Source organism: Ochotona curzoniae, unplaced genomic scaffold (genome assembly GCF_017591425.1).
Source record: "Ochotona curzoniae isolate NIBS_2020 unplaced genomic scaffold, NIBS_Ocur_1.0 contig_2754, whole genome shotgun sequence".
NCBI classification, from domain to species: domain Eukaryota; kingdom Metazoa; phylum Chordata; class Mammalia; order Lagomorpha; family Ochotonidae; genus Ochotona; species Ochotona curzoniae.
Window position 1 is genome coordinate 15,404,020 of NW_024465582.1, and position 11,307 is coordinate 15,415,326.

Here is an 11,307-nt window from a genome sequence, read left to right on the forward strand (position 1 = left end):
TCTCAGAGCCCGCCCGGGAGGGCTAGAGCGCCGCCCTCCGTTCTCTCAGCGCCCGCCCGGGAGGGCTAGAGCGCCGCCCTCCGTTCTTTCAGCGCCCGCTCGGGAGGGCTAGAGCGCCGCCCGCGCGGCCCACGGACCATAGAGCCGCGGGAGGACCGTACCACCGAGACGGGAAGCGGGAGCGAGCGGCGGAACCGGAAGACAGGCTCGGAGCGACGGCTAGGCGACATGGCGGCCACCAAGAGGAAACGGCGTGGGGGCTCCGCGGTGCCGGCCAAGAAGCCCAAGAAAGCTGGCAAGGATGCCGGGCCGCCGGCGAAGCGGCGCTCCACGACGGAGGAGGTGGAGGAAGAAGAGAGAGACCGGATCCCGGGCCCCGTTTCTAAGGTAGCCTCGGGTTAGTCGGCGGCAGCCCGCGTGCCTTCCCCGACTGGTGTCTCCTTGCGTTTTGGAGCGTTGGGGGAGCTCGCTCCCTGCTTTCCCCTGGGATGGATTGTGCACAGTGTTCGCGGCGGGACAGTGGAACTCCTGCCGGACTCGGGGAGGCGGCGGGACGAGGGTGGGGGACACTCGGGAATTCCTATGCGATTTTCTTTTTTTTTTTTTTTTTGGACGGGTGTGCCGTTCCCTAGCTATTTCTCTCTGTATGTCCTGCCAGGGCCAGCCACTGTGGTTCAGGTTCCTGGGACTTGCTGTGGGACCCTTTTAAAGTTCCTCCCCGGCACGGTGTGTTTGATCGACCTGGGTTTGAACTGAAGGAATGGTGAGAATTCGGCCAAGTAGCACAGGTGCGTTCAGCACCAGGCCAGGCGTCCTGCGGTCCAAGGGGATGCAGGGGTGACGAAGAAGTTGCCAAAAAGTGGGTGGCTTTTGTTCAGAAGCTGCACGCCAGTTTCGGAGCTAAATCTGTTTTCAGCGGAGAGAATTCCTCCATGTGGACGGACTCGGAGGGGGAGGAGGGTTCCTTTGGACATGAACTTCTGTGTTGGGAGCGCTTGCTCCTGTTCTTAGCAGGCAGTCGGCCTGAGTGACGTTGGACGCCGTTTTCTTACCTGCATACCGTGTGTGAAAATAGCCTGCAGTGTTCTAACGATGTCACTGCCCTTGCAAGGAGCTGCAGAGAAATGTATGTTGGTGGTTCCATCCTGCGTGTTACTCTCCCATTGCCTGTGATGATGCAAGGTTGAGGTATTGGAAAGAAGACGGCTTAATTTAGAGTCCAGTGTTAACCCTCCGTCACTGTTGCTCTTTGTTTACCAAAGGTTGTGAGTGAAGCTGTGCTTTAAAAAGATTCAACTGTTGCTCGTTCGCCCTGCCGTCTTGGGAAGGCTGGCTCTTAGCAAGCTGATAAAAGTTGTAAGAATCTCAGTAAGGGCAGTGCGCAGGAGAAAGAATTAAGAAATATTGTAAAGAGAAACTGACTGTATTCGTTCATGCTTGTGAGATGGGCGAATACAGCCCAGTGGAAGATTTCCAGGCTTTGGAAGCTGAAGTAGCAATAGTACAGGATAAAGAAACGACACAGAGATGACCGGGTTCACTGAGATATTGCTTAGTCGTAGAGTTGATTCTGAGCAGTTAGGTGTGTAGTTCTCTATGTACGGGTTCTGAATCCCCAAATTCAACCAACTTTAGATGGAAATTAAAAAAAAATACTGCCTCTGTACATAGCGCATGTCATTTGCCTTGTGATTCCTCAGACAGTATTTACGTTGCATTGAGGATTGCATGTCACGTGGAGGTGATGTCACGTGTACAGGAGGTACAAGTGCTGGGCCGGCTCCCTGAGGGATTGTGAGGCTGGGACTCATCCCCTGAGGGTACCCAGGACCCTAGATGGAAGCCCGTGGGAGAGGAGGGCTCCAAATGAAGAGAAAAGAAATACCAGGAAGAGGACTAAAACACCTTCAGGGCACGGAGAAGGGGAGAAAATAGATGGTAACTCCCCCCACCCCCCTTTTTTAGGGCAAGTGGAAGAACAAGGAACGGATCCTCATCTTTTCTTCCAGAGGAATAAATTTCAGGACGAGACATTTAATGCAGGACTTGAGGACGCTGATGCCTCATTCTAAAGCAGGTACCCGTCAGATTGTCACTTCCAAATTCTGTAACTTACACCCCTGCATCTGCCTGGATGAAACTTTTGTGTCTGTTGAAGCATAGATTGTTCCATAAAGAATGGCGGTAATTCGGAGGAAACATTGCCTGGAGGTTCCAGGAAGCCTTCCTTCCCATACTGCTGAAGGCCTCGAGATGGTAGCATTATCTGCCTGCTGTGTTGCTTTCTGAACTTGTTTTTAATGTTTATTTTCATTTTACTGAAAACAGAGCAACAGCATGAGAATCTCCGTCTGTGGGTTTTCACTCCCCACATGCTTTGGGCTGGAGCTCCAGCTGGGTCTCCGTTGGGGGCAGGGGTCCACACACCCAGGACATCATCTGTTATCTTCCCATGTACACCTGCAGGGTGGAAGTGGAGGAGCTGGGACTCAGCTGGTATTTCCATATGGGAGGCTGGTATCCTAACCTCAAGTACCATGACGCCTACCACAGCCTTCTGTTTTTTAAGTTTTATGTATTTATTTTTGGAAAGGCAGATGTACAGAGAGGAGAGACAACAGAGGATGCCCGAAGCCGTGGGAGACCCTGGAGAATCTTCTGGCTCCTGGATTCTGGCCCACTCAGGTTCATGTGGCCATTTGTGGAGTGAACCAGAGGATGGAACATCTCTCTGTCCTGTGCTTTAGCCTTTCCAATAAAAATAAATAAATCTTAAGAAAAAAAAGTAGTAATCCTGGAACAGGATTTAAAACATCTTTAGGTTGGGCTCATTGCACTCCTGTGTTCCACATTCAAATTTTTCAGCAGTTGGCTACAAGTGGATGAGGTTTGGATAGTGGCAGAGCCATTGTTGAGCTGGTTTGTGCCTATCTTATGAGGTACTTTTGACTTTTAATTTATTGTTTTGTGCCAGTGCTTCTCAAACTGGAATTATGTAAAACCTTCAAACTTATCAAACTAATGAGAGAAATTGTAATTTATGTATGCTTTTCCCTGTAATTCCAAACTGCTCAAATCCATTTATTTGACATCTCTGAAAAATTGCAAAATATTGAAAAAATTTAAAAAGATTTTAATTCCTTTTTTTTCAAGATTTATTTATTTTGATTAGAAAAGCAGATATACAGAGAGGAGGAGAGACAGCGGAACATCTTCTGTCCGATGATTCACTCCCTAATTGGCCGCAATGGCTGGAACTGAGCTGATCCAAAGCCAGGAACCCAGATCCTCTTCCACGTCTGCCACGTAGGTGCAGGATCCCAAGTCTTTGGACCGTCCTTGACTGCTTTCCCAGGCCACCCACAAGTAGGGAGCTGGATGGGAAGTGTGGCTGTTGGGTTTAGAACCAGCGCCCATATGGGATCCTGGCCGATGCAAATCAAGGACTTTAGCTGCTAGGCTACTGTGCCAGGCTCAGATTTTCATTTCTTAAGTGAGTGTTTTCCTAAACTGAGTGAACATTTTTGTGAGAATTTTTCTCATTTTGGAAAGGGTTCAGATTACCTAGAGCCTGAGAAAGCCTGCCTAAAACCATAGTATAATTGTGCAAGATGAGATTTTGCTTGCTGCTGTTCTGGACATTTAAAAAAACCAGCATTGTAGGGCCAGGCATTTGGTGGTGGGGTGCTAGCTCCAGGCCCAGCCACTGTAATTCTGCTTCAGTTTCCCAACTTTGTCCCTGGCGGGTGGCAGCTGGTAGCCTAAGCACTGGGGTTTCTGTGGCTCTTGTAGGAGTCCTGGGTGGAGCGCGTGGCTCTTGGCTCCTGGCTGCTGATAGCCTTAATGGTGAACGAGCAGATGAAAGATCTTTTTCTCCCTGTCTCTATCTTGAACTTTCCTAATGAATAAATTGTTAAGTAAGAATTTTGAGGTATTTGAAGGGTTTGATGTTTTCATAAAATCTTCAAAGTGAAGAGTGCAAAAACACTTAAAAAAAATTCATTCCTAGATGGTGTATGTGGTTTGAAATATTTTGCAATCATTTTGGTTAATTTTTCTTTTTTCTTTTTATAGATACTAAGATGGACCGTAAAGATAAGTTATTTGTGATTAATGAGGTAATTTTATGAAATAATTATAGTAAAATATTTTGTTGAAGACATGTATGTTCGCTGTTAGGTGTTTGGCTCAGCAATGAGTCTGTTATTTCCACTCTCCACTCCACCTCTGGTCCATATGCTGAGCTGGCGTTTGCTGCCTCTTGTGAAGGCCTGTGTCGGAATGCGCTGAGTTCGCCTCCTGCCTTTGGCCTGGCCCAGCCCTGGCTTTTAGGAGCGTTAGATAGTGATTCATAGATGAGAGATTTTCTTCTTCTTCCACATCTCTTTGTCTTTCAAATAAGTGTAACTTGGAACTTTTTTTAAGAAGTAAAATAAGTCAATTACTTTATGAATTTAAAAAATTATAGAAAGGGAGGCGTCCCTATACCTACATAGCTGTATCATGGAGAGTAATAACCATAAAAAAGATTGCTTTATAAAGGGTACTCAGATTGGCTAGGATGAGGTATAAAAGATGGGCGGGACCAGCATGGGGTGCGGTTGCTGTGCTGCTGGCATCCCGTGTTGGAGCACGGGTTCAAGCTCAGCTGCCTTCACTGACTTGCTGCGTGGGATCTCTGTCACCCCGGGAGGAGAGCCAGGTGGAGTTTCTGGCTCTAGGCTTCGGTCTAGCCCAGCGCTTGCCATTGTGGCCTGTTGGGGAGTGAGCCAGCAGGCAGAAGACGGACTCATTGCTCTCTCTTTTTGCCTTATAAATAAAATTTATATATAAGTCATATATATATGATTTTTTAATTTGAAGGGCAAATTTACTGAGAGGAGGAGAGACAGAGAAAGACATCTTCCATGTGCCGCTTCATTCCCCAGATTGCTATAACAGCTAGAACTGAGCTGATCCAAAACCAGGAACTTCTAGGTCTCCCACCTGGGTGCAAGGACAGAACAAGGACTTGAGCCATCCTCTGCTGGTTTCCCAGGATATAAACAGGGAGCTGGGTCAGAACTGGGGCAGTTGAGACTAGAACCAGTGCCCAGATGTGCTACCAACATTGCAAGGCAGAGGATTGGCTGTTGAGCCATTGTGTTGGCCCCCAATATTTTAAAATTCAGAAACATTTTCTTGACTTTGTTAGGAGAGATTGCTATGTTTATCTCTTCAAACATAATGAAATTTCTTGAAGGGAAGAATTAGATCTCATTTTTTTTCTCTGAGATTTTGTATTTTTTTTATGTTATAGTAGGTACTATTATCAATCAACATGTATGCAGTTTAAAAAATATCGACTATTTACAGAAACCTGACATTGTTAGAGAATTTTGTCAGTGTTAAAAGTGACACCTGTGGGTTCTTGGCACTATTTGACAGACTGTTTAGGATGGCTGCCTGGTGAGGGAGGGCCTGCCTTGAGCCCTGGCTGTGCTTCACATGTCAGCTCCCGCTATGCGCTTCCAGCAAGGCAGAGGCTCAGGCGCCTGGGCCCCAGCAGCCCACATGGGATGCAGATCAGAGGGCTGGCAGCATTCAGGGAGTGAGCTGGAAGGTCTTGGTGTCTCCTGTAGGCTCTGTCAAAGCAGCAACAATAAAATAATGAAAGTGTGCTGCCTGTGGATTTGCTCTTAATGTATTAGCAGGCTAGTGAAAGGCTCAATTTTAGAGTACCCTGGAAGATAATTTTTTTTTTTTTTTTCAGGGGAGAGCGCGAACGCAGTAATTTTTTAAGCCAGTTTTTCAAAATTTAGAATTATTTTGTGATGATTCTGGTTTGTTATTTGAAAGCTTTTATTCATTCCGGTACCACAATTCGAACCTAGAGTGTGGCATTGTTCTTTGTCCTGAGGAAACATTGTTTGACAAAACAATGTCCCTTGTCTTGGAGTTCACAGTCAAATGAGGAAAGCAATTGCAGAGAGAGAGGCAGAATGTCTGTGTACTTGGGTGAAAAATCTCAGTGGAACTTTAGATGTTTGTTCCTGTAAATAAAGTCGGGCCTTTTTGCCTATCAAAACATTTAGAGGAATCTATATATTATGATGAATTATTTTACTTCTCATTTGTATTATCTGCAATTTCTGTTTTAATTTTTTTCATTTAGGTCTGTGAAATGAAAAACTGTAATAAATGCATCTATTTTGAAGCTAAGAAAAAACAGGATCTCTATATGTGGTAAGAGCGTTACTCAGATTTGGCCAGGTTCACACTTTGTGTTTCTGTTATAGACAGCCTTCTGTGTAAAAGGAAAAAAGTAATTGGCAAAACTTGGAATAATATAAAGGAAATTAAATAGGTTTATAAGGATGTTGTGGTATGTTTTTCTCAGGAATAGGTGATAAGCATTTATTATGTTCTGAATTGTAACTAGTTGAAAAAAATGTTCATGCCTTTTAGGCTTTCAAATTCACCCCATGGACCATCTGCTAAATTTCTTGTTCAAAATGGTAAGTTGGCTTAATTTTAATTTTCTTTAAATGAGAAAATTAAGACAGTCTTTTGGAGTAATTACACTGAAGTTACAACTTGTTCTCCTGGTTATCAATTTTTTTAGTTCATACCCTAGCTGAACTGAAGATGACCGGAAACTGCTTGAAAGGCTCCCGACCCCTTCTGTCCTTTGATCCTGTAAGTTCTTCGCTCAGTTTGTGAGACGAAATTTTCTTACTCTGGTTGCATTTTAGTGAATGCAATTATATACTTCATTGTAATGTTAAGTTTTTTTTAAAAAATGTGAGCTCAACTACCAGATAATCTGTTCACTCTATTTTTTTATAGGCTTTTGATGAATTTCCACATTATGCTTTGTTGAAAGAACTCCTAATTCAGGTAAGTGTGTTTACCAGAGTATTTTGTGATTATATTATAAAATAGTGTTACTGATGCCCCTTTTTTTTTTGAGTAGATCTTTAGTACACCGCGGTATCACCCCAAAAGCCAGCCATTTGTGGACCACGTGTTTACCTTCTCCATTTTGGACAATAGGATATGGTTTCGGAACTTTCAGGTTAGCTTTGCTTTGTTTATTCAGACTTTAAAAAGAATTGAGGTAATTTGGGGCTTGAAGGTACATAAATAGAATAAATAAACTTTTATTTTAAATACCTTCTTTTACCCAAAGAGGTTTGTTACAGATAACCATCTCATGGCTTAAGTGTATACTTAATTCTTTTCATGACTGTAAATTGATATGGGGTATGGGTTTTATTTTATGAAAAGGAAAACCCATGAGATAATTGGATTCTGCATTTGTGTTTAATGTGATACAGTGAAATATGAAATACAGTATACAAATGTGTATACAAATATTACATAGTGTACTAGAGTGCAGGTGTCTCTTCCTAAAGGTTAGACTCTCCCTGGGTTTGATTAAGACACGGAACAACATGACACCTTTACAAGTTTGACAGTGAGGACTACTAGCTGGCTCAGAGGGGACTGAGACTGTCTGAAAGCACGCGTTTGGGGTATCAGGTCTTCAGAAAGGATTGATGGAGACTGGCAGCAATACAGGTTCAGGTGACATTTGATCTAGGTGGACTCCAGTCTGCATGTTTGTTACTGGCTACATTAAATCTGTCCCCTTCTTAAACTCTGAAGGTAGATGCACCTGAACCAGCAAACAGCTCAGTGTGTGCTTTCTGAGTCACCTCTCGGAGATAGCACATGTCGTCCCCGGTATGGGGCTTCTTCCACCTGTCTTGCAGACCCAGTTGTGGTTCCGAGCTGCTGGCTCCTCCTAACTCTTGCAGAGTTTGGGAAGCGAACGAGCAGATAGAGAATCTCAATCTCTGTGTGTTTGTCACTCCACTTTCAAGTAGATGAAAACAATCTTTTAAGTATGACTATTTTTAAAGGCTTTATTTAAAAGATAAAAAGTCAAGCAAGAAATGAACCAAATTCAAATTACTCAATTTTGAACACAGTTTGTTTCTTCATGCCAACCTCATGTAACTAGTGATAGATTTCAAAAAATAATGATGGTTGGACGCTTGCCAGGCTTCTCCTCTATCTTAGTTTTGCTGGTTATACATTTTTGGGGCACATCTTATAATGAAGTTATAGTTAGTATGTGTATTTTCTAGAAATAGTATATTCCAACCAAAAAACAAATGTTTCCTTTTTTTTAATTAAAGATTATAGAAGAAGATGCTGCTCTTGTTGAAATAGGACCTCGCTTTGTCTTAAACCTCATAAAGATTTTCCAAGGGAGCTTTGGAGGGGCCACCTTGTACGAAAACCCTCACTACCAGTCTCCAAACATGGTAAGCGTCTCATTGCTCAGTGGTCCTTGGTGCAGCAGAACTCGGGCCAGAATCGTTGTGCCATCTGTGCACGGACTTGAAACTGTCTATTTTTAAATGAAAGCTGGTGGGAAATAGTTTTCATAAGTGAATGCTTTATCTAAAACTTTTGTCTTAAAAGTATTTGATTTTTTTCCAGCATCGACGAATTGTAAGATCCATCACAGCCGCGAAATACAGAGAGAAGCAGCAAGTGAAGGATGTGCAGAGACTAAGAAAGAAAGAGCCAAAGGCTGTTCTTCCCCACGACCCCACTGCAGATGTTTTTGCTACTCCAGCTGAGGAAAAGCCGATAGAAATACAGTGGGTCAAACCAGAACCTAAGGTTGATCTGAAAGCAAGGAAGAAAAGGATTTACAAGCGGCACAGAAAGATGCAACAGAAGATGAACAAAAGGAATGCAAAATGAAGCAGCATATAACTGGATTTTCAGTTATTGTATATTTATTTTGTGTTCAACATGTAAATACTTTTATTTCTAGGTCTTAAGTTTCCTGTGATGTTTAAAAGAAAATGTATTGTCTTAGATGTTTATCTTTTTCTAAATAAAAAGCATCAGAGCACCTAAGTTACTTTTTCTTTTCAGAGTTTTTGGGTTTTAGTGAAAATTGAGCATACGCAAGGTTTAAACCTACTCTCAGATTTTTTTGTCTAGCAAAGCTGAAATTCAGCTTTGTTATTTATTGGGTCATTGCTACTTGTAAAATGAGTAATTATTCTGTATTGCAGATTTCATTTCCATCTTTTTGGGAGTTAGAGGGGTGGGCTGGTCTAGGTGCTGACGGTGAACATTTATACAGAAATCATTTTATAGAACACTTATTTCCTAGAAGTACAATCCGGAACAAAGGTTTGAATACTGTGGCTTTTGCTTACTCGTTAAGACTGTACTCACCAGGAGTTAGCATGTTTAATTCCTTGTGCCTTTGCAAGGTGGTGGAATAACCTGTCAGTGGGTTAAAACAGTGCTGCTTTAGGTCAGACTTTGGTTTTTCTTTTGTGGTTGGATTTTTTCGTAGTGCTGTTGCTGTCACTGCTCTGTAAGAGTTCTAGAAATCTTGATTTACGTTTTAATATTTAAAATTGGGACAAACTTACCATAATTTACTTTTGTTCTTAATTTTCTCTATGAACTTTCCTGAGTATAAGTAGGCTAATGGAAATCTTGACGTCATTTTAATGACGCAAGTAATTCATATTAGAGTTTCAAAACACTTTATTTAAAAGATTTATTTTTATTGAAAGACAGATTGTTAAAAGAAGGAGAGAGAAAGATCCTGCATCCACTGGTTCACTCCCCAAATGGCTGCAGCGGCTAGAGCTGAAGGAGCTGAGGTAATCCGAAGCCAGGAGCCAGGAACTTCTGGGTCACTCACATGGGTATAGGTTCCCAAGGCTTTGGGCCATCCTTTAAAAATGTTTTCCCAGGCCTGTTAGCAGGGAGCTAAGTGAAGCAGGCAGAACGAGAATTGGCACCCCTACGAGATGCCAGCACTTGTGGGTAGAGGATTAGCCAATTGTGCCATCACATCAGCCAGATAGTTTTTTTTTTTTTTTCCCAAAGCCTTATCTTTTACTGGAAAGTCAGATTTACCGAGAAGAGCTATAGAGAGAAAGGTAGTTCGTCCCCTGGTTCTTTTCCCAGGTGGCCAAGATGGCCGGAGCTACTAGCTGCCTCGGTACAGTTTCCTAAGGCTTTGGGCCGTCCTCGACTGCTTTCTCAGGTCAAGAGATCCAGATGCGAAGTGGGTGCCCATAAGGGATCTCTCTGCGTCTAAGCCCATGGTTTCAAGACACGTTTGCAGCCTGATGAAGACCAATCTGGTTGAAAGGAAAAGGTGATTCTTTAAGGTTATGTCTTAGCAGTATTATTTAGTGTAAGATTGCCAGTCATGGTTTTTGAACACCTATTGCACATCAGGAAAAGGCTACATGCAGACCATAAACACAAACTGGGTCTCTACATGTTTCAAGTATGAGGGAAAACCCATACTTTTTTGTGTGTGCTTTGCAGAGTTTCGGTAAAGTTTCAATTTTCACAATTCAATCTTTCACATGGTTGTCTGTCCTGAGAACTCTGAGATGGGTCATCTCTGAAATGTTTGATTAGGAAACATGTTTAATAACAGTGTCGCTTTCCACTGCAGTTTATATCAAGCACCATGTCTGCATGTCTATGCAGTTTGGACTCAAAGGGTGACTCACAGGTTACAAGCAAAGGGCTTCCTGCTCGCAGTTCCGTTCTGGAGAGCACAAAGTCCGCTTCCCCTCAGGCTCCAACTTCTCGGTCCCTGTCCACTGCCAGTGTGCTAGTGACAGGCCACAAGGAGTTCTCTGGAAAACAGATGGACTTTAAGTGGTGACCCGCGGCATTGGCCTTGGAGTTGGCTTTGTGGGCAGGGAACCAGGGAAGAAAGGGGTGAGTTAACTCAATGGATGTCACCAACACTGCCAGCCCTGCCTAACTCAATGGATGTCACCAACACTGCCAGCCCTGCCCCCCTCACCAGAGTTGGCAAAGTAACCCCCATCGCGTGTGTTATACATTCCACATCACAGTGAAAAGTACTGGTGTGTTAATGCACTTTGAGGAAAACAGGGAGGCCATGCTGACAGCGTATCAGATTGTTTGGAAGTTGTACAGAGCTGTCATGTGACGTCATGCAGGTGTCCCAAGCAGAACCTGGTGGTTACATACTACTTCCGTAAGTACTTCCTCAGTGAAGGCCAGTTGTGGAAAGGTAGGGTCACAGGCTAGAAATTCAGTTTAAAGATGGATGTGAGGGTGGGTCCTCAAAGTTTTACCCGCAATAATGGTAAAATCTAGTATGTTAATCGAAGGAGTTACTTCAGTTTGAATTATTTACCGTAATTTTTCAGTATACTGGTCAAAAAGCAGTATTAGTATTAAGGACAGCTAAGCAGAGCTGAAAATAAAAGATCCAGCGTTGAG

The 11,307-nt window shown here is 43.3% G+C and overlaps 1 protein-coding gene across 1 annotated transcript; it reads left to right on the forward strand.

The window, feature by feature from the left end:
* Nucleotides 1-213: 213 nt before the first annotated feature.
* Nucleotides 214-9,374, forward strand: BRIX1 (biogenesis of ribosomes BRX1). Its single transcript, XM_040977455.1, has 10 exons — nt 214-387; nt 1,966-2,077; nt 4,075-4,118; nt 6,155-6,225; nt 6,448-6,497; nt 6,605-6,678; nt 6,829-6,879; nt 6,956-7,057; nt 8,187-8,315; nt 8,494-9,374. The coding sequence occupies exons 1-10, from the start codon at nt 229-231 to the stop codon at nt 8,761-8,763; spliced, it is 1,062 nt and encodes a 353-aa protein (XP_040833389.1). The 5' UTR covers nt 214-228; the 3' UTR covers nt 8,764-9,374.
* The last annotated feature ends 1,933 nt before the right edge of the window (nt 9,375-11,307 follow it).